General features: G+C 39.2%; 5 protein-coding genes across 9 annotated transcripts; 2 read left to right on the forward strand and 3 right to left on the reverse strand.

Moving 5' to 3' along the window:
- The first annotated feature begins 1468 nt into the window (after positions 1-1468).
- LOC106410703 lies at positions 1469-3183 on the forward strand. Its single transcript, XM_013851266.3, has 4 exons — positions 1469-2214; positions 2324-2612; positions 2688-2769; positions 2845-3183. Exons 1-4 carry the CDS (start codon positions 1662-1664, stop codon positions 3085-3087), a joined length of 1167 nt encoding a protein of 388 aa, XP_013706720.1. The 5' UTR covers positions 1469-1661; the 3' UTR covers positions 3088-3183.
- On the reverse strand, positions 3150-5719 carry LOC106410704 (RNA-binding protein Musashi homolog 2). 2 transcript variants are annotated; one of them, XM_048763421.1, is made up of 12 exons: positions 5570-5719; positions 5293-5432; positions 5121-5210; positions 4993-5058; positions 4842-4907; positions 4665-4750; positions 4528-4573; positions 4371-4425; positions 3996-4256; positions 3792-3919; positions 3445-3714; positions 3150-3365 (listed from the first exon to the last, which is right to left on the reverse strand). In XM_048763421.1, exons 2-12 carry the CDS (start codon positions 5308-5310, stop codon positions 3303-3305), a joined length of 1149 nt encoding a protein of 382 aa, XP_048619378.1. In that variant the 5' UTR covers positions 5311-5432; positions 5570-5719; the 3' UTR covers positions 3150-3302. The 2 variants fall into 2 exon arrangements, with proteins under 2 accessions (XP_048619378.1, XP_048619377.1); XM_048763420.1 differs by having other exon boundaries at positions 5293-5651.
- Positions 5720-6734: 1015 nt separating this feature from the next.
- On the reverse strand, positions 6735-11186 carry LOC111207539 (protein ANTAGONIST OF LIKE HETEROCHROMATIN PROTEIN 1-like). 4 transcript variants are annotated; one of them, XM_048763422.1, is made up of 4 exons: positions 10375-11186; positions 9682-9736; positions 9500-9599; positions 6735-8082 (listed from the first exon to the last, which is right to left on the reverse strand). In XM_048763422.1, the coding sequence occupies exons 3-4, from the start codon at positions 9515-9517 to the stop codon at positions 6853-6855; spliced, it is 1248 nt and encodes a 415-aa protein (XP_048619379.1). In that variant the 5' UTR covers positions 9518-9599; positions 9682-9736; positions 10375-11186; the 3' UTR covers positions 6735-6852. The 4 variants fall into 4 exon arrangements, with proteins under 4 accessions (XP_048619379.1, XP_048619382.1, XP_048619380.1 ...); XM_048763425.1 differs by lacking the exon at positions 10375-11186 and having other exon boundaries at positions 6735-8930; positions 9066-9599; XM_048763423.1 differs by lacking the exon at positions 10375-11186 and having other exon boundaries at positions 9500-10125.
- Positions 11187-13673: 2487 nt separating this feature from the next.
- On the forward strand, positions 13674-16372 carry LOC106407529 (PI-PLC X domain-containing protein At5g67130). Its single transcript, XM_048763427.1, has 10 exons — positions 13674-13819; positions 13890-13973; positions 14072-14194; positions 14292-14429; positions 14935-15033; positions 15109-15222; positions 15310-15499; positions 15571-15794; positions 15868-15954; positions 16064-16372. The coding sequence occupies exons 1-10, from the start codon at positions 13814-13816 to the stop codon at positions 16241-16243; spliced, it is 1245 nt and encodes a 414-aa protein (XP_048619384.1). The 5' UTR covers positions 13674-13813; the 3' UTR covers positions 16244-16372.
- A 1174-nt stretch (positions 16373-17546) lies between these two features.
- On the reverse strand, positions 17547-19117 carry BNAC07G51200D. The gene is made up of 2 exons (XM_013849358.2): positions 18430-19117; positions 17547-18327 (listed from the first exon to the last, which is right to left on the reverse strand). Exons 1-2 carry the CDS (start codon positions 19054-19056, stop codon positions 17743-17745), a joined length of 1212 nt encoding a protein of 403 aa, XP_013704812.1. The 5' UTR covers positions 19057-19117; the 3' UTR covers positions 17547-17742.
- Positions 19118-19951: the final 834 nt, after the last annotated feature.

The raw sequence follows: 19951 nt of genomic DNA on the forward strand, positions 1-19951 counted from the left end.
GGCCTGGCCCAAGTATGGGATGTCTTTTGTCAGCCCAAGAAGCAATCTGCCAAGACCCAATTGTTTCAGAAGAATTTGTGATCCAACTTTCTATGGCACCTGGGTTCGGGCTAGTTTTTCAGAGAGTTCAGTGAGTTCACCGGGTATTGTTCTAATTCGATCATCCTCCTCTTATGAGGAAAAACCTTTACCACCGTACACTCTTCATATGGCAAGAGGTGCTTCCTCGGACTTGCTGTCGAGCGTTTGTTTCAGTTTCTTCATCGTTTTGTCATCTTGCGGAGCGGTCTCTACGGGACCAGAAGATACAAGCGAGATTACCTTGGTAGTTCTCGTAGATGGGGTTTGGACTCCAACGTCACTTAATGTGACTATTCTCGAGCTGTACGACGTGAAAGCTTTCCCGACGCATTCGAGCATCGTCTCGAATTCGCTGTCATCTTCCCTTGAAGACCTATCTTATTTGGCTTATTTACATGTTTGTGTTTATGCTTATTGCAAAAGAAGATGGATAATTCCCTCTTGTAGTTGTAGTGAAGAAAGTTGATTATGAATAAAGTAAGTTTGTGTAAAAAAAAAAAAAATTACCTAATAACTACAACAGTGAAAAGGAAAAATTAAAACACACTGACACGTGTTATATAAACATCGATTTGAAACGTAACTCTTTCATTTTCCACGAATCTTTTTGATGGAACTTGAAAGATAAGTCTGGTTATTGTATGATTACATTTGTTGAGCATTTAGAATGTATGAGTTCCACTACAAGTCTACAACATTCATGAACACATTAAAATGCAATATAGATAACATAAAAATACAACATGTTCTTCTTATAACCTCTCAAACAAAGTGGTCCAAAAAATGGGATTTAAATTGCAATCTGATCAGTCATTCAATGTAATTATTATGTATGCCAATGCCATATGATTCACGTCATACGTTGCCACTATACTCACCTCAAAACACAAGTGATCATCCCAAAATTTGTTTGGGCACCACCACCACCACCATTGATCAATCACAAGCTTCAACTACCCGATTAAGCAAAATACAATATTGCTCTTAAGAACTTGAAAGCTTACGTTGTTTCTCATTCTCCATTTACAACACATCATGTGGCTTTCACTGGAGCCTTGGGGCCCATTTCAAAAGATAGGAGGCACCGGCCCAGCTTAAGAATATAAAATCTTTGATATAAACTTCAAAACTCTAAACCTCCGGAGCAGCCAGAGGGTTCCATGAAATGTTACATGCAAATCTACATAACAAAAAAAGAAATGCGGGAAGCTTGTTAACAGAAAAGACAAAAAGGTCTGAAATTTATCGAAAAGACAAACAAATAAAAATGGTCACATGGGAGAATTGTGGCTTTGTGTAGCTTTAACGGCAGTTAAATCTGTTATTTTTTCTATATTTACTGTTTTCCTTCCCAATTTAATATTAAAAAAAAAAATTAAATTGGCTTATTCTCTTTCCGATCGGACAAGCCACGACACATGTCTTAATGCTAACAAAGAAACTCTCTCGTCTCTCAAAGTTCTCACCTTTTGAGAACGGAGATCTTCTTCATCCTCTCTTTACAGTTTACATCACTCTCTCACTAACCATCTTCAAGCTCTCACCTTTTTGTTCCGTCTCTGGAGAAAACCGAACATAACATGAGAAAGACATCTGTTTCATCTTATTCTAGCAGCTTCGGTGGTGGGTTTCTAAGTCCCGGAGCTCCTCCGAGCTATACCGATAACAACAAAGGATGGAGCTCCGAGAGAGTTCCACCTCCTTCCTCTTCTTCCATTTCCACAATCAAAGCCCCTCGTCGCCGCATCGGCTCCGCCTCCGCTTTAACGACGCCGTTTTACAGCGGCAGAGCGATACCGTCGAAATGGGAAGACGCCGAGCGGTGGATTTGTAGCCCCGCGGTGACAACAAACCCTCAGAGACGGCAGAAGTCCAAAAGCGGTCCCATTGCTCCTCCTCCTCCTCCTCCCGCGCTGCCGCATCCGAGGATGGTGATGATGCGGGCGGTGGAAGCTCCTCCTCAGGGGAATTTTAAGAAGGGTTTGATGGTGGTTGGCTCGCCGTTCTCCACTGGTGTTTTGGAGGCGGAGAGGGTGTTCAGAGGGAGTGTCGGTGGTGGGCATGGACATAGCCAGAGCTGTGCTGATTTGATGAGTGAAGAGACTTCATCACTCAGCTCCAAAACTGATACTGGTAATTAATAATAATTATAATTATATAAATAATAACTCTATCTGTAGATCTCTGATTATTGTGAAACTATGGCCAAAGATCTGAGCTTTGGTTTGATAAATTTATGCAGAGGAGAAAGAAGAGGTGGTTACAAGAAGAGATATAGCTACTCAGATGACTCCTAATAATAATCATCATTCTCCTCAAGAGCTATCTGTTTCTGTGATTGAGCCTCCTCCTTGTAGAGGTGGTGGGGAAGTGAGAGAAGTGAAGATGGATAAAGGAGCAAGGTTGATCAAGCATCCCAAGAGAAGAGTCATGTCTTCTTCTTCTAGGATTATCAGGAGAGATCCTCAACCTGAGGCCGAAGCCAACTCTGCTTCATGGGATATCTCAGAACCAGCCATGACTCTTTTTAAGTAATCAATCTTTTTTTTTGTTGCATGTGTCTTCTTTGGTCAGTTTTTTTTTTAATGTGAATGTTTTTTTTGCAGGTTGCATAGAGAGGAAGCGAAGATAGCAGCTTGGGAGAATCTCCAGAAGGCTAAAGCAGAAGCCGCCATGAGAAAGCTAGAGGTCCCTACTTTAAACTTCTATATAAACATTAACAGTTGTAATTGAATATGTTTTTGGTTTTGATGAATCACACAGGTGAAGCTGGAGAAGAAGAAGTCAGCATCAATGGATAAGATCTTGAGCAAGCTTCAAACAGCTAAGGTGAAAGCACAAGAGATGAGGAGAGGTACTGCAGTATCTAGTGGTGACCATGAACAAATATCAAGAAACTCGGCGAAGATCACTACTCATCTTGTAAGAAGACATACTTTCATGTCACCTTTCATGACTTGCTTTGCTCCTCGTGTTGATTGCAGAAAATCTTCCTCTGCCCTCTAAATTTGTTTCTTTCTAAAAACACAAATTTGAACAAAAAGAAACAACAAAATGTACACTGCAAATGTTCTTGTAAAGGTTTTATCTGTTTTAAACTCATCCCAACACAAAGAAGGTTCACCATAACAAAGTAAAAATAGATAAATGTATCTGATGAGTGAAGCTTAATACAAATGACAAAGCAAGAGCTAATGATAATGTCTTGTCTGGTGGGCATATTAGTATGGCCGGTACCTCCAGTCTGATCTTGATGGTCTTGCGCTCGGCACTCCATATCCCCACTAGTATACCAACCAAATGAAAATCAGAATCATATTTGGTTAATATATAAAGAATCTTTAGATTAGTGTATGTACTCACATCGTCCAAGCTCATGGCTCCTCCATACATTCGACCAAAAGCACGCACTGGACCTCCACCATAGCCACCAAAATACTCAGGACGAGAAGAAGAAGAACTTAACGTTGAACTTCCACCAGCGATAGGTCCTGCTTCATCAAGAGGCGTTGCTGAATCTATCGCTACCTCTTGCCCACAGATTTCATGAGACCTCCGGGCTACACGATCCGCAACGCCGTTTTCAGCAAAGGTCACGAATCCGAAACCTCTATGTCCACTTCTCTTTGGATCCTATTAACAAAAAAAAAAAGAAAAGAATGTTCAAAACATATTTCATAAAGAGTTCTCTCTCTAAATTTATAACTAACCTTCGGAATGTAAGCATCTTGGATACGGCCGAATCTACCGAAGTAGTCACGGAGATCATCAACGGAAGCTTCTTGAGGAAGGCGTCCGACGAAGATCTTGTTTCCTATTCCCCTCGTTGGTTCAGCTCCTAAAGTCACATTGAAGATTTCATTTTTTTCAGATTATTCATTTGTTTGTAATTAGTATATAAAGTGAAGTCTTACTTCCATAGAAGGAGGCTGCGTTGTCATACAGAGTAGGAGCACCGAGAGCTGCGTATCTTGTAGCAGCGGAGATGTAAGCATCGTAAGCTCCGTAACCACCTGGAGCTCCAAACCCACCTGCAACCGCCACGGGTGGGCGCTGCATTCTAGCAGCTGGAGGTGGCCTAGGAGGAGGATCATCCTCCTTTGGTGTTGCTCGATCAACAGCGACTGTTGTGCCTCCCAGATCATGTGTGTCTTCCATCAGATCCTCCACTGAATCTGAAATCACAAAAAAAAAAAAAAAAGAGAAGGTTTCTTCTTTCTCATGAGTTTGATGATCAAAACAATGTAAATAAAACCAATTCTGAAGAATATATATAAGCAAAAACTGACCGGAAGTAGCAAATGTGATAAACCCAATGCCTCGGTGTTGCTTGGAGTTGTGGTCCTAAAATGGGAAAATGATATCAATTCCAGGAGGCACCACAAACTCTTGGCTATTATCACTAATCAGCCACAGAGATAGATAATGCATTATAGATGAGATTACCTTAGGCATGTATAAATCTGTGATTTCCCCATATTTCTCAAAATGTCTGAATAAGAAAGAGTAGACAAGGAAGGAATGATGATTATACTCTCTCTCCACAATTATTAGAAACCACAGTAAAGCAAATAGGAGTATACCTTCGGAAATCTGATTCAGAAACTGAAGGAGGGATACGAGCAACAAAGATCCTCGTCACCTTCTTTGCAGGCTGTCTCATCTCTTCCTGTCATAATCACATACACAACAACCCTCTTGAACAAATATTGCATGAGAAAATTGTCTTGTGTTAGAGATTAAAAAACAATGAAACTAACCTTGGGGGTAGCCACTTTGACTTCCAGGATCCTGTTCCCTAAAAAGTGTTCACCTTTCAGAGCGTCCTACAAGCACTCAAACAGTAAGACAGCTATACCAATCGCAAAAGCATGCAGCGACCAATGAAAAAAAAAAATGCAATTCTTTCACCTTAGCATCTTGAGAAGAAGCAAAAGTGACATATCCAAAGCCACGAGATCTTCCGGTTGATCGATCCTAAACACACAAATACATGTCGTTCAGATGATGAAAAAACAAAAGAGAGTCAAATGACAAACCTTCATGACGATACAATCCTCCAAATCTCCAAATTTGGACATGTAATCCCTAAGCCCATCTGAATCAATTTCCCACGGGATTCCCAACACCTACCAAGCAATCATCCAAATCTCACTAAATATCTTAAAAAAATTGAGCTCAATGCCCCAAAGTTAAGAAAGACCAAATTACCACAAGCTTCCTTTCCATCAGATGAGTAACGAGATGAGGTAGATCTGGATTGGATTTGAAACCTTCTTAACACACACTCACGAAACCTCTCTCTTCTCTCCCCCCCCCCTCCCTCTCTTACTATCTCTCTCACACTCCTCCTGCAAACCACACAAACCACATCTCTTTCTCACACATAAAGATTGATTACATCATTAAACACTAAATCATCGGATTGATCCTCTCCGATACTAAACTCAATCATCCTTAGATTATTTGCGAAAACTCACACACTGACCTTTCGAATCTCTCTCGCTCGCTCTCTCTTCCCTTCCCTTGGCGAATGAATTCAGACAGAACCACTTTTGTCTGGATTTGGTTCTTTCGAAACCAAACTGAAACTGAAACTAATTGCGATAAAACGTTCTGCGATTGGTGACACGTGTGTATCGTATCCCACGCAAACCCTTCTTGTTATTTTAAATGTTTTGGGCTTTTAGTTCATCCTCTTACTGGGCCTTAATGTTTACTGGTTTTATAAATTTTGATTTAGGATCATCCTCAATGTTTCTTTATCACACAATTTAATTATGACGCAACCATGTCCTTGCTCAAAAGTCAAAAATAATGTGATTAGGTAACAAGATTTGGTGTGTTCAAAAAAAAATAAAAAATAAATAAATAACAAGATTTGGTATTTGTTTCAGGTTCATCAGTAAAATGTATCTTAATCTGCTATGTTTCTTTCTCTCTTAGATGATGCCTATCCGACACGTACGGCAGCGATTGGAAGAGTTGAAATGTTAAATACGTCGAGAAAGTTGTGTATTAACAAACGTATCGTCTTTTCTTTGGCGTAAATCATGAGACTCTTCTCATTAAGAGAAACATTTTTTGGTCAACAAGGATAAACTGTCAATATATAATCTTTTTTTAATACGACAACATATAATCATGTCAAGCATACAAAAAAAAGGGATCTGTTGCGATGAGGAAATTTTTTAATGAACGAGACTAAAGCCCTGTTCGTTTGGTTGCTGCACGTTTCGGCGTCAGCGGCAGCGTCTGCGTCGGCGGCGGCGGCAGCGTCAATGAAAACAGTTGTTGTTCGTTTCGCAGACGCTGACGCAGACGCTGCCGCAGACGCTGCCGCAGACGCTGCCGCAGATTATTGTTCGTTTAGAAGACGCACGAAGTTGAGGTCGACGCCGACGCTGCCGCAGGAAGCAGATTTTTGGGTTGTTCGTTTGACAGACGCAGCGGCTATTTTCATTTTTTCAGATTTATTTTAAATTTTTTATAAAATTGTATTTAAATAAATCAAGTGTAGTTTAAACATATTTACATCCATTAAAATATTATGTTTACTTGATAATAATTTTTTGGTCAATTATACAAATGTAAATTATACAAATGTAACAATTTTTTTTCATACATCATAAGCTAAATTAGAAACAAAATAATAATTCAAAATATTTATTATAAACAAAAGCTAAATATTACATCAAGTCTTAAATAAATATCACATTTACATGACAATCAAAGTTATAAGCAAAAAAATTAAATCATCAACTAAAACATTTAATACGGTAAACGACCTCTACCATATTCATTTGTGATGTTATCACGCAAATCTTCCATCGCTCTATCACCTGTCGGCTCATATACAATACGTCCACCACCACCACCACCACCATCATCTTTTTCATCATCATCATCATCATCACCTTCTTCTTCATCACCGTCACTATCAGCTTCTCCTTCTCCATCATCACCATTTTGCCACTGTACAAAATCATGATCTTCCCGATGTGAATCACGTATGAAGTTGTGTAGCGCCATCGTCGCTGTCACCAACTTAATCCACTTGACCAGACCATACTTTGGATGCTTACGATCCAAAATCCTCCATTTTGCTTTCCATACTCCAAATGTTCTCTCAATCACTGATCGCAGACCTGAATGCTTTCGGTTGAATAACTCTCTTGCACTAACTGGTGGTCCTCCTGTAGCAAACTGACTAAGATGATATCGCATATTACGATGCGGACCAAGATACCCTGTCCTGGTCGGATATCCGGAGTCAACTAAATAATACTTTCCGGGGGGAGGATGTGGAAAAGAAGCCTCGTTTCTCGCACAATGAGTCAAGACCTTGGTATCATGTGCTCTACCAGGTACACCGACATATGCATATATGAACTTCATATCGAAGTTACATATAGCAAGAACATTCATTGTAGGATCTTGCTTTCTGCCTCTGTATGCATCTGCATTCTGACTTGGAGGACGAACCGGGATATGAGTTCCATCAAGTGCTCCAATACAATCTCTGAACTGAGGCCAATACCGATCATCGTTTCTCAAAACAGGACTCACTCTTGCAAACTCGCCTTCTTCTGGTTTTAGTGTATCCTCTGCAAACTTGAGAAGAGCACTCAAGACTTCATCAAACTTTCTTTGTACTGTATCCAATGATCTTTGATACCTTGCAGCAATATCCCTCTTGGTCTTATCTTGACCAACAGTCTCGAGAAACATCGCAACAGATTCCTCAAGGTAGACATGGTGAGACTCTTCCAATCCATATCGCTGAGCTAGCATCTTGCACAAAGCTTCAAACGTCCTTCGATTCATGCGCAGAATGTCGTAACATTGCTGATCAGATTCGTACATAAGTTGTTGAACATAACGCCATCCTGCTCCTCGATCTGTTCTATGACTCAGTCTCTCGGTAATAGCCACATCAAACAAACCAAGTTCATCATCATAATCACCATCTTCATCTTCCAACATCCATCTTTCAAGCATCTACAAAACCATATTGAATAAATCATCATCAGTCTAAATAAGTTCAGTAACAGCCAATGCACAAGTTCAAGTAAATAAATGTTCAAGATAGAAATAAGAAACAAGACATGTGATCTGTTGCAAACCGACCAAAACCAATAAGAAACAATATTTAAACGACTCTTTGAGGAAGGAAGGATCAACATAAACCTCTAAACTTAAGTTTCATAACATAAAGCAGTACCAAACTTAAGTTCCTACTCAACATAAACTAATGAATCTACTAGTTCCAATCCACTAACTAGTCACTCATCACGTTTTATCTTGGTCCTAAGCTCCAGAAACTTAGTCTTCGCTTCATCTGTCTTCATCGTTATGAATCCCCTTCGGCTCCCTTCACTATCTATCAGAAGCTCAATCGATGCTTCATATAAAGGCGACCACTCTCTCACTTCAGGGAGAGCATACAACATCTCCAATACGGTCTCAACACTGAATGGTTGTTCACGCTCCATCAATTGTTTTGCTAGCATATTCTTCACTTCAAGAGCAGCTGTCCTTTTTTCACATGCCTCCACAGCCACATCTTTCTCCTTACGCCTTCGTTTTGCTCTTGAACCTCCAGAATGAGTCTGAGCTGCTGGTTGAGTTTGGCGAGGAGCTTGGCCCTGGGTTTCTGTCTCTGCTGCTGGCTGAGAATCAGCTTCATCCTCAGCAATATCTCCACCAACTCTCGAATTCAAGCTTGCTTCTCCATGTTGAGCACTCCAACCTTCTGCTCCAGTAACTACTACACCACCAAATTCTGCTTCAAACATATCCATGTTATCAATTTCTTTGCAGAAGGCTTTTCTAATTCCTGGACACTCCTATATAACACAGAAAGAGTAAGTCAGTGATAAAATCAGTGATAGAATCAGTCACAAACTTCTAATAAGCTCAATTATTTCAACACAAGTACATTTTAACAGCTAAGTTCACAAAAGAGAAAATGAGAAACTGACCCTTTCGCGCTCTTTCCACCAATCATCTGACATGTCGATCCTTCCCATGTTATCATACCCAAGTCCTGTCCTGTTCTGAGTCAGCATCCTAATCCTGATGTATTTTTTTCTGCTGCTGTCGTACTTGTTCTTGTCGTCCCTCTTCCAATCGGAAAATCCCTTCTTAAACCTCAGCTCAAACGCATCCATGATGTTCTTTTTTCCTACTTTATTCATTTGCTGACCAACCTTATTTCCTTTTCTTCTCTCTTCCGTGTAGAGTTGGAAAAAATACCTAGTTTCCTCAGGTTTCCAATTCTAAAACACACCAAAGCAAGACCCTTAAGCATACGACCTAAAAGACCTAAAGACAGTTCCATACAGCCTAAAGACAGTTCCATACAACCTAAAGACAGTTCAATACAAGCATTAAGACTAGTGTGAGAGAAACTTACATCTTTTGACGTCGACATCTTAAAAAGTGAGAGGAACAGCAGTAGAGAGTGAGTTTGAGAGGGTCTGAGCTTGAGAGAATGAGCTTGAGAAGATCTGAGTCTGCAAAAAAAAAAAAAAGAGAATAAGCAATGTGTTCACGTTTTGGAACAAGTAGTAAAATATATTTGCACTTGTTAGTCACCTTTTCCACTAGGTCTGAGCAAACCTGAGATCAATGGAGCCTGAAATGAGAGAGCCTGCAAAAAAATGCAGAGAAATGGAGCTTATGATCAATGAATCAAAACACATAAGATCTTATGATCAATAAATACTTTATAAATTTTAAACAAATATGGAAGAAAAGCATAAATAAAAATCATTCACAATCCACAGTTTGAAGCATACGTTGAGTGTTCCCTAAACACACACAAATTATTAAAAAATTGAAAAATCAAGTCAAGCTGTCTACTTTCTCCAAATAAGACCAAACAACGTTCCAACAATGTTCCAGGAAACAGAAACAATTTAACTTCTACTTGACTCGGCATATGTTAACTTTTTAAAACAATTTAATACTAAGAAGCAACCCTTTAAGCTTCCCCATGAGTGCAGACTCGTAAACCAATACGTACTAACTACAATAGGATGTTTTTGTAGCCTGCACTTTAAATTTAGAAACCCCAAAAGCTACACTCAGAAGACAATCCATCGTTTATATTAAAAGAACAGACCAGCAATGGAACCATGAAGGTAAAGAAAGGGAGTTACAGCTAGGCCTCTTTCACAATGAAACCAAAGATATATCACAAAAAGACTCACTAGGGAGCATCAAACAATCATCAGAGATTCAAATAATCAGAATGTTGAAACTCTATTTGACTAGCATCAAACGTACCTCAACGAGAAAAGGAGAAGAGAGAGCTTGGAGATGAGATGAGCTCGGAGAAGAGAGAGTTTGGAGATGAGATCAGAGATGGGTAAGAGAGCTTCGAGATGAGATCGGAGATGGGTAAGAGAGCTTGGAGATGAGATCGGAGATGGGTTTTCTTCAGAGAAGAGAGACAGCCCGAGATGGAGACAGATCGTGACAGAGGGAGAGCCAGAGAGCCTGAGATGGATACAGCTCGTGACGGAGAGAGAGCCCGAGATGGAGAGAGCTCGAGATGGAGAGAGAGGTTGAGATGGAGGGAGCTCGAGATGGAGAGAGAGCTTGAGATGGAGAGAGCTCTCAAGATCTTCACTGGTTCTAGGAATGGAGATCGAGAGAGAGAGATAGAGATGGAGCTGCGTCACTTTCCCCGACTGCGTCAAGTTTAGGTTTAGGTTTTTTGTAAATACTAAAACATAGTAAGGGTAAAATAGTAAATTACCTTATTGGCCGCAGGTTTTATGTCGCGACCGCAGGTTTTATCGGCGTCAGCCGCAAGACGCGGCGTTCGGACGCGGCGTCAGACGCAGCTGTCTGCGGTAACGAAACGAACAGGAATTGACGCCGAATGTTGACGCTGCCGCTGCCGCCGGTACCTGCGGCAACCAAACGAACAGCACCTAACATGCATTACATTTCGAACAAACCCTAAATTACAGTAAAACACATGTGTTCACTGTTTACATCATGTAATTACGCTGTAAAAACCCTAAGAATTTTTTTTTAATCAAAAGGTTTTTGACAGGAAATACATTAATTTTTTTGATAGATCAATTAGAAGCTAAATAAACATAAATGTGAATACAAAAAGACTAATAAACTCTAACGAGACTAACATATATTTATGTCAAAAGCATACATTTCGAACTAACCCTAAATCACAGTAAAACACATGTATTAACTGTTTCAAAAGTCTATTCATGGTAATAACACATTGTAGCTTCCAAACTAGTTTTACATTATGTAATTACACCGTAAAACCCTAGGAATTTTTTTTAATCAAAAGGTTTTTGATAGGAAAAACATTGAATTTTTGATTCATTTAGAAAGCTAAATAAACATAAATGTGAATACAAAAAGACAAAAAGACTGATAATCTCTAACAAGACTAACATATATTCATGTCAAAAGCATACATTTCGAACAAACCCTAAATCACACTAAAACACATGTATTTACTGCTTCTAAAGTCTATTCATGGTAATAACACATTGTAGCTTCCAAACTACATTATGTAATTACGCTATAAAGCCCCTAAGACTTTTTTCTTAGTCAAAAAAGGTTTTTGACAAATATTGAATTTTTTTTATAGATGAAGTAGAAAGCTAAATAAACATAAATGTGAATACAAAAAGACAAAAAGACTGATAATCTCTAACGAGACTAACATATATTCATGTCAAAAGCACACAATTTGAACTAACCCTAAATCATAGTAAAACACATGTATTTACTGTTTTTTCTATTCATGGTATAGTTTCCAAACTAGTTTTACATTATGTAATTACGCTGTGAGACCCAATTTTTTTTAATCAGATAGATCAATTAGAAAAAAAAGCTAAATAAACATAAATGTGAATAATACAAAAAGACAAAAAGACAAAAACATAAATCTCTAACGATCAAAAGATGATAATTTCTAACGATATGATAATCTCCCCCGAACCACGACCCCGAGCCACGCTCTCCCCCGAGCTCTCCCTCCCCAAGCCCAGAGCAAGCTCTCCCCCCGAGTAAGCTCTCCCCGAGTTGCTCTCTCCCCGAGCTCCCCGAGCTCTCTCTCCCCCGAGCTATCTCCCCAGCTCTCTCTCCTGAGCTCTCTCCCCCGAGCTCTCTCCCCCCGAGCTCTCTCTCTCCCCCCCGAGCTCTCTCTCTCCCCCCGAGCTCTCTCCCCCCGAGCCGCGCGTCCCTCGAACTCCCCGAGGAGCCGTGCGGCCTCCCTCGAGCTCCTCGAGGAGCTCTCTCTCCCTCGAGCTCTCTCTCCCCCCGAGCTCTTTCCCCCCCCCCCCCCCCCCGAGGGGAGCTGCTCTCTCCCCCCCCCCAAGCTCTCCCCCCGAGCTCTCTCTCTCCCCCCGAGCTCTCTCCCCCCCCGAGCTCTCTCTCCCCCCGAGCTCTCTCTCCCCCCCGAGCCGCGCTCCCCCGAGCCGCGCTCCCCCGAGCCGCGCTCCCCCGAGCCGCGCTCCCCCGAGCCGCGCTCCCCCGAACCGCGCTCCCCCGAGCCGCGCCCCCCCGAGCCGCGCCCCCCCGGAGCCGTTTTGATATTCTCTACCGTGAAGAAGAATGTGAGAGTTTGAGAGAAGAGAGAGACGAGTGATGAAGCTTGTGCGTTGTGATTAAAGGCTCTATAAATAAACCCAAAGGGAAAAAAATAGCCGTTACGCTCTTCCTTCTTCCCCAATGGCTATATATTTCTTTTCTCTTTTAATTAATTGACCTTTATTCGTTGAAGATTTCAAAACGGTAAAAGAAAATAGAAACTAAACTGTAATTATTGTGGCCTTTGAGTTTAAACTTTTTTTGGGTTACAAATTGTGTTTGGCCCAATAAATGTAAGGTTGAATTAGGTGATCAGAGTGGTTGAGTGGCCACAAGAAAATGCAATAAGGTTAAATCATATTAATCTATCGTTTATACTTTCTTTTTAAAAATTCATAGCTTACCTCAACGTGGATACTCATTCTTATGAATATATCACCGATTCTCCTAATAATTTGATCAACATATAATAATCCAACATGGTATTAATATGTGTGTACGTGGATACTCACTCATTCTCATGAATATATCACCGATTCTCCTAATAATTTGATCAACAAATAATAATCCAACATGGTATTAATATGTGTGTGTATATGTCTGGACAACAGGAAGCGTCAACGATGACTCGGTCTAAATAGATGACATATATCTATTTTCTATGCAATACAACAACAAATCCACATGGGGCGATAGAGAATAATATTCTAAACAACAAATCCATGATTAAAAAAATGTTTATTGCAGATCTTTTAACTTAAAGTTTTTATTGTAATATAAGATACGGTCTATTTATTATCTTTTAACTAAAAAAGTTAAGAGACGTCTCTTATTTATTTAAGAGAAGTCTCTTAGTTTTTTTAGCTAAAAAATAATAGACGGTATCTTATATTACGATAAGAAACTCAAGTTAAGAATCTAGCAATAAACATAATCTAACAAACGATAGACGACCACTAATTAAAAAAAAAACATCACTTTAAAACGACCAACAGAATCCGAATAATAAGAAAACTATTTAATTGAAGAAAATTCAAAAAGTAACAAGTTTCAACCAAACCCCATGTTTTAATTAAATATCATCATTAATCTCTCCTCTTCTCTTTTGAAAAAAAAACCTTTGCATCCATCTCTCTCTCTCTCGGCAAAAATGGAGGTTTGTGGATTGCTCTGTTCCTCTCTGTTGTTTCCATAAACCCTAAAATATTTGTTTCTTGAAATGGCAGGGCTTTGATCTCTTCACCAAACGCTTCTTCCTTCTCATGATCACAGCCTTCTGTTTATCATCATCTTTTGTTCTCAGTCTCCAGGTTCTTTTCTTTCTCTCTACGCCCTTCTCTTTGAAATCTTATAACAGGCTATCAAGAACTAGTATCAGAGAGGTTGACTTTGACTCTATGATTCACAGATGGGTGAAACATGTAGTTCCAGCAGCCGATGCGACGCCGGTTTGAGTTGCCAGAGCTGCCCGACCAACGGTAACACCGGGTCTACTTGTTCCCGGATCCGACCTCTCAACCCGACTTCCAAAGTTTGATATTTCAACTTCTTTATTGTTCTTGTTCAGTTTTAGTATTTTTCTTGGGGGTGATGATGAATGGAACGCATGTGGTTTTGATGATGAGTAGGTGAATGGTTTGCCGTTTAACAAGTACTCATGGCTAACAACACACAATTCGTACTCAATCACGAGTGCAAAATCAACAATTGGCTCCTTTATCATTTCTCCAAGGAATCAAGAAGACTCCATCACTAATCAGCTTAAGGTCTCTCTCTTTCATTCTCATACTTAGATTTTCTTTTGGACAAGTTCCGTAATAGAACTATTCTTTTCTAATTTAAGAATCTGACTTACTTTACAAGTTGTTGTTGCTTAGGTTTGAATAAAAGACAATGTAGCTTTATTAGTTGGTGGCTTTGTAATGAAACTTTTTTGATGAAAGATCAACTTTATAATACTTTTCCACCTATCTCCTATGTATTTTGCCCTTTTTCTAGATAGAGATGAGTTTACCCCAATGTATTAGTCTAAAATAGCATTTCTTAAAATATAGAATAAAAAATAAAGATCGTTGACAAGAAAATAAATAAATAAAGATTGCTATTTTTTAGAAGAAGAAATATAAATGGGTAGGACTAGCTTTAACTCTAAATTTTATTATAGAGGCAACAATAACAATGGTGTGAGAGGGATTATGCTGGATGCTTTAAGCCGAATCAAAAAACAGATCACAACTCAAATAATTGACTTTTTGTTCTTTGTTGTCGCAGAATGGTGTGAGAGGGATTATGCTGGATGTATATGACTTTAGAAACGATATATGGTTGTGTCATTCAGCAGGAGGGACATGCTTTAACTTCACAGCCTTTGTAAGTTGTATTTGAAAGAGATCAATGACTTTCTTTAATGATTAAGTTAGGCTTTAACGTGTATTAACGTTGCAGCAACCAGCTGTGAATGCACTCAAAGAGATCAATGACTTTCTTGAATCAAACTTATCTGAGATTGTTACCATCATCCTTGAAGATTATGTTACATCTTCACGAGGTTTGACTAAGGTATATACTACATTTGACACATAATGTTTTTATAGTTTGTAATATATATAATGCCGAGAGTCAATCATGTTCTTTCTTGTGATCAAGGTGTTCAAAGCATCTGGACTGAGTAAGTTCCTGTTTCCGGTTTCGAGAATGCCTAAAGACGGTAAGGACTGGCCTACGGTAGATGATATGGTGAAGCAAAACCAAAGGCTTGTGGTTTTCACTTCCAAGAATGGTAATGAAGCTTCTGAAGGTTTTGCTTACCAGTGGGATTACATGGTTGAAAATCAATGTGAGTTTCTTGAGAATGAAACATGAAATCTTGATTTGTAACCAGCTTAACAAGATTTTATGTTTATGTAGATGGTAATGATGGAATGAATGATGGATCATGCTCGAATAGAAACGAATCTCCTCCACTTGATACAAAGTCTCGTTCATTGGTTCTACAAAACTACTTTATAACCAATCCGAATGCAACGCAAGCGTGCGCGGATAATTCATCGCCGTTGATAAAAATGATGACAACTTGTCATGAAGCAGCTGGTAAAAGGTGGCCTAACTTCATAGCGGTTGATTATTACCAGGTGCTTCTTTAATATTCTACAAGCTTTGTTCGTTTAAAGAATGTCTTAGTGCTAATTGATGTTTTAATGGCAGAGGAGTGATGGTGGAGGAGCTGCAGAAGCTGTAGATGCAGCAAACGGTCGTCTAACATGTGGTTGTGACAGTTTAAGCCTTTGCAAGGTATCGTTTACATTACAATACAAAGATATTCTTCTTCCTTTAGATTAGTCTTTTTTGTTACATAATACTGAGATAATTATGATGAATGTGTTGTATATATATACAACAGACAAATGCAACTTTTGGAACATGTGATGCTCCTCCTCCTAAGGCAGCTCCAAAGCCAGCACCAGGAGGAGAGTCTACACGAAATCCTAGCGATCTTCCGGCTGGTAGTGCTGTTCATACAGGAACAGGATTGTCATCTCTTGTTACGATCTCTGTGGCTACTCTCTTGTTGTGGTGGTAATTTTGTCATTGAGCTAAAGTTTTTTTAATATGACACAATTTATTTAATTTTCCCACATGTAATGAAATTTTTATTTTGTAACGTGAAACAAACTGAGGAATGTTGATGACTAGAAATCTTTTGATATAATGTGGTCTTGTAAAAAGAGTGTATGGACTCATGAAGTCATGGGTACATATGTATAACTGTGTTTTTTTTTTTTTTTTTTTTCCGATAACTCTGGTATCTGGGCAGCCACGTTCTCAACTATCCCCGAAAGGGGTCCAGCGCCCCAACGGAAAGGATGTTAAATCCGTTGTGGCCAAGACTCGAACCCGGATGGCGGGTAGTACAGCTGTACCTCCTTTACCACCGAGCTACGAGCGCTTGGTTGTATAACTGTGTTTTAACCCACATGGTACAAATATGTGGTAAACATGAAAATTCTCTAATAACATTTTAGAAGCTCTTGCAACACGTTGTGGTACTACCACATAAGCTCTTTCGATCCATTGAATGGATAGCACGACAACAAAGTAACCTAGTCATGATAAGTTTTTCTTTTGGTGATTTTGTTTGTTGCGTGTGTAAAAGATTGAATCTTTTTCGTTTTTACTTTTAGCTCAAGGATTGTTGAAATTTTTGTGCTTGCTTGGCTTATCTAGATGGAATGTGACACTAGTACAGATTCAGTGGCAAGTGAGGCTACACGTGATCCAAATGTGAATAAGCTTTCATATAAATAAGTCTGATGGTTTAGCAGCAACTAACGACGACCATCCCAACATTTATAAAAATAATATTGTTAAAAACAACAAGACGGTTGGTATTTTGGGATTGTGATCAATAGAGAAGGTGGTTATGATCCTGACTTTGACAGTGAAATTCGTGATAATGGGATGAGGAGGCAGGGAAAGAGGGCTGCTGATGTGCTATCTAAACATGCTATAGATAGTCAACAAGATGTTGTATATTTCTCGATACCACCTATTTGGTTGGTAAACTATTTGTAATGGCTTTTCACAATTTTAGTAAAAATATTTGTTGTTCAGAAAAAAAAAATCAACTAACCGTTTGATCGGTGATGATTGGGCATTTTGCATGACACGAAGTGAATTGATGCCAAATCCACCAAGTTTCTAGTTTTTACGGCTACTTGATGATTATTTTTTGTATCTAATAACATCTATTATATCTAATATTTTCTACGTTATAGAATTTTTTTTGTATCTAATAGCATCTATTATAAATAAAACTTACATATCTATGTAACTGTTATAGTGATGCAAATTAATTGATTTTAGTATCAGAAGTCTTGTTGATGTAAATAAACATAAAACAACATCAATTTTATTAGAGCACATGCATTATTTATAAAGTCACTAGGTAGAGAAACTTAACACACAGGAATTATAAAGCATAAATAAACTAGACGCACTTAATTATCCGAGGATAAGAAACACATCGACATCGATCTTCTTTATTCTTCAACATCAACATCACAATCATTAGTAGCATCACTAATTATCTCCAACACTAGCTTGCAAATCCATGGCGCGCTTTAGGAACACAAAGGCTTGAACCGCTAAAGCCATTATATATTTCTCATTAGGTGAACTGCAAGACCTGACTAGATTCATTTCATACCCCAAATACAGCCTTGAAAGATCCTCATAGGTATGTGTGACGGGGAAGCCATCATCCTCAACGTCCAAGATCCTCCCGTCGCTGAGTGGTAATTTTAATTCCTCAAGAATGCATCTCTGGGGATCGGTATGCCAACCAACAAGCTTAGAGATGCTTCCTTCTTCTATTGCCAAGATCTCAGGAGAGAGCCTATCTACGCCCTTGCTCAAGTTGTAAACCAGACAGTCCTCTCGGGCTGCCAAGGCCATGAGCTTTGAACTTCCAATGGTCACGTAAATCCCGATGAAATCGTCGTGTATTCTCATCGTCTCTGGAGATCTCAGCCATTCGTTTAAAACAGAAGCTCGGTTAGTGTACGTGACATGGAGACTCTGATTGTCGTCGATAGAGACTTGGTACATCGTTTTGTCTTGCATGTCTTCTGTTCTGTTGATTTGCGGAAAGGTTGAAGAAATCACCTATATATATATATATGGAAAACAAAATTAAAAAAAAAAAAGATAGAGAAAAAAAGAGAGATATAATATAAAAATAAAAAGTAGCACAAAATAGTAATTAACCCGAGGAAGTGATTCATTAAGAGGAGCAGCATAACGACACGTGCCACCCATAATTAGGCAGATACTAGCCTCCATTACAGTTTCACCGATCTGTTGCATCCTGGCCGAAGGACTGCGATCCGTCCAATCAGCACTCGGCTCATGGACTGGATCCCCATAGACCATAATGCTAAAGAACCCTAGTCCCGCATTGGGTTGAGGAGGGGGAATAGCTCGGATGTCCGTCAGTCTTCCAAGCGATAGTCTTTGATTCCTCCACCTTAGCTGCTCGTTATAACCGTCCGTACGCCAACCGTAGCAGGTGCAGACATCCCTGAGGAACAACATCGAGTCTCGAGACAGGCCATAACTGAACCGTAGTTGAAAGACGATACATCGTAACCTTGTGCAGACGGTAAGATATCCATTACCGTAACGGTCTGTTCCGTGTACAGCAACACCAACAGGGAAAAACTTGCCGCACTCCACTACTTTTAATTGAGCTATCCAATCTTCAAAAACACCAGGCTCTCCCGTGACGGTGACACGGTACGAGATCGTCGGCGTAATGCTGACTTGGTACACCTTCGAATTTCTAGGCACGCCGTCGACCACAGCTTCGATCGTAGGAACGAGAAAAGCAGCCATGGCTCAAGAAATTTTAAGTTATCTGGAAAGAGGAGACAGCGAAACAAATTTGTGCATGAGTGAAGAAAATATGAGAGCGAAGGGTTCTTTATATAGCGGAAAAAAGGTACTGCAACATTAATAATTTAATTACTTGTTTCTCGTACCTAACAGCACCAACAAATGGTCAAATTAGATATTGTTGTTATATCCACCAAATTAAGCATAATACGTACGTACTAAGAGTTGTGAAGCTTCTTCTACGTCCACACCAATTTGTATGATTAATTGTTTGTTACATATTGTTTCTTTTTTTTTGAGTGTGTATGTTAAATTTATTCACTAAAGAACCTTTTTACAATGACTGTAACTTATGTTTGAGAGATTGAAGATCTATAATCTGTAAATAGCTTTTCTAGGTTATGGCTCTTTTCTATTGATGAATTTCATATCTCATCAATGGTTCTTTTTATATAGCGCAAAAAAACATGCAGCTACAATAATTTTCTTGTTTTTCATACCTAACAGTACCAGCAAATGGTCAAGATATATTTGTATTATACATATATTTATTCTTATATTGGATATTTTTTGCAGGATTATGGCAATTTTAAGCTGTTATATCCACCTGATTAAGCATGCTAATACGTACCAACTAAGAGTTGTGAAGCTTCTTCCACGTTCACACCTAATTGTTTCTACGTTATGGACCTTTTTATTGATGAATTTGAGATCTCATCGAGAGTCGAGAAGAGTACGTACATAGATAACATGAGAGTGAATGGTTCTTTTTGTATAGGCGTAAAAACTGCTACACTAATTTACTTTAGTTTTCGAACCTTAAGCATTAACCGCAAGAGATCTTCATGAGTTTCTTACAAAATAAACTATTACTGTTTTAATTTGTTGCTCATTT

Source organism: Brassica napus, chromosome C7 (assembly GCF_020379485.1).
Source record: "Brassica napus cultivar Da-Ae chromosome C7, Da-Ae, whole genome shotgun sequence".
Taxonomy (NCBI): Eukaryota; Viridiplantae; Streptophyta; class Magnoliopsida; order Brassicales; family Brassicaceae; genus Brassica; species Brassica napus.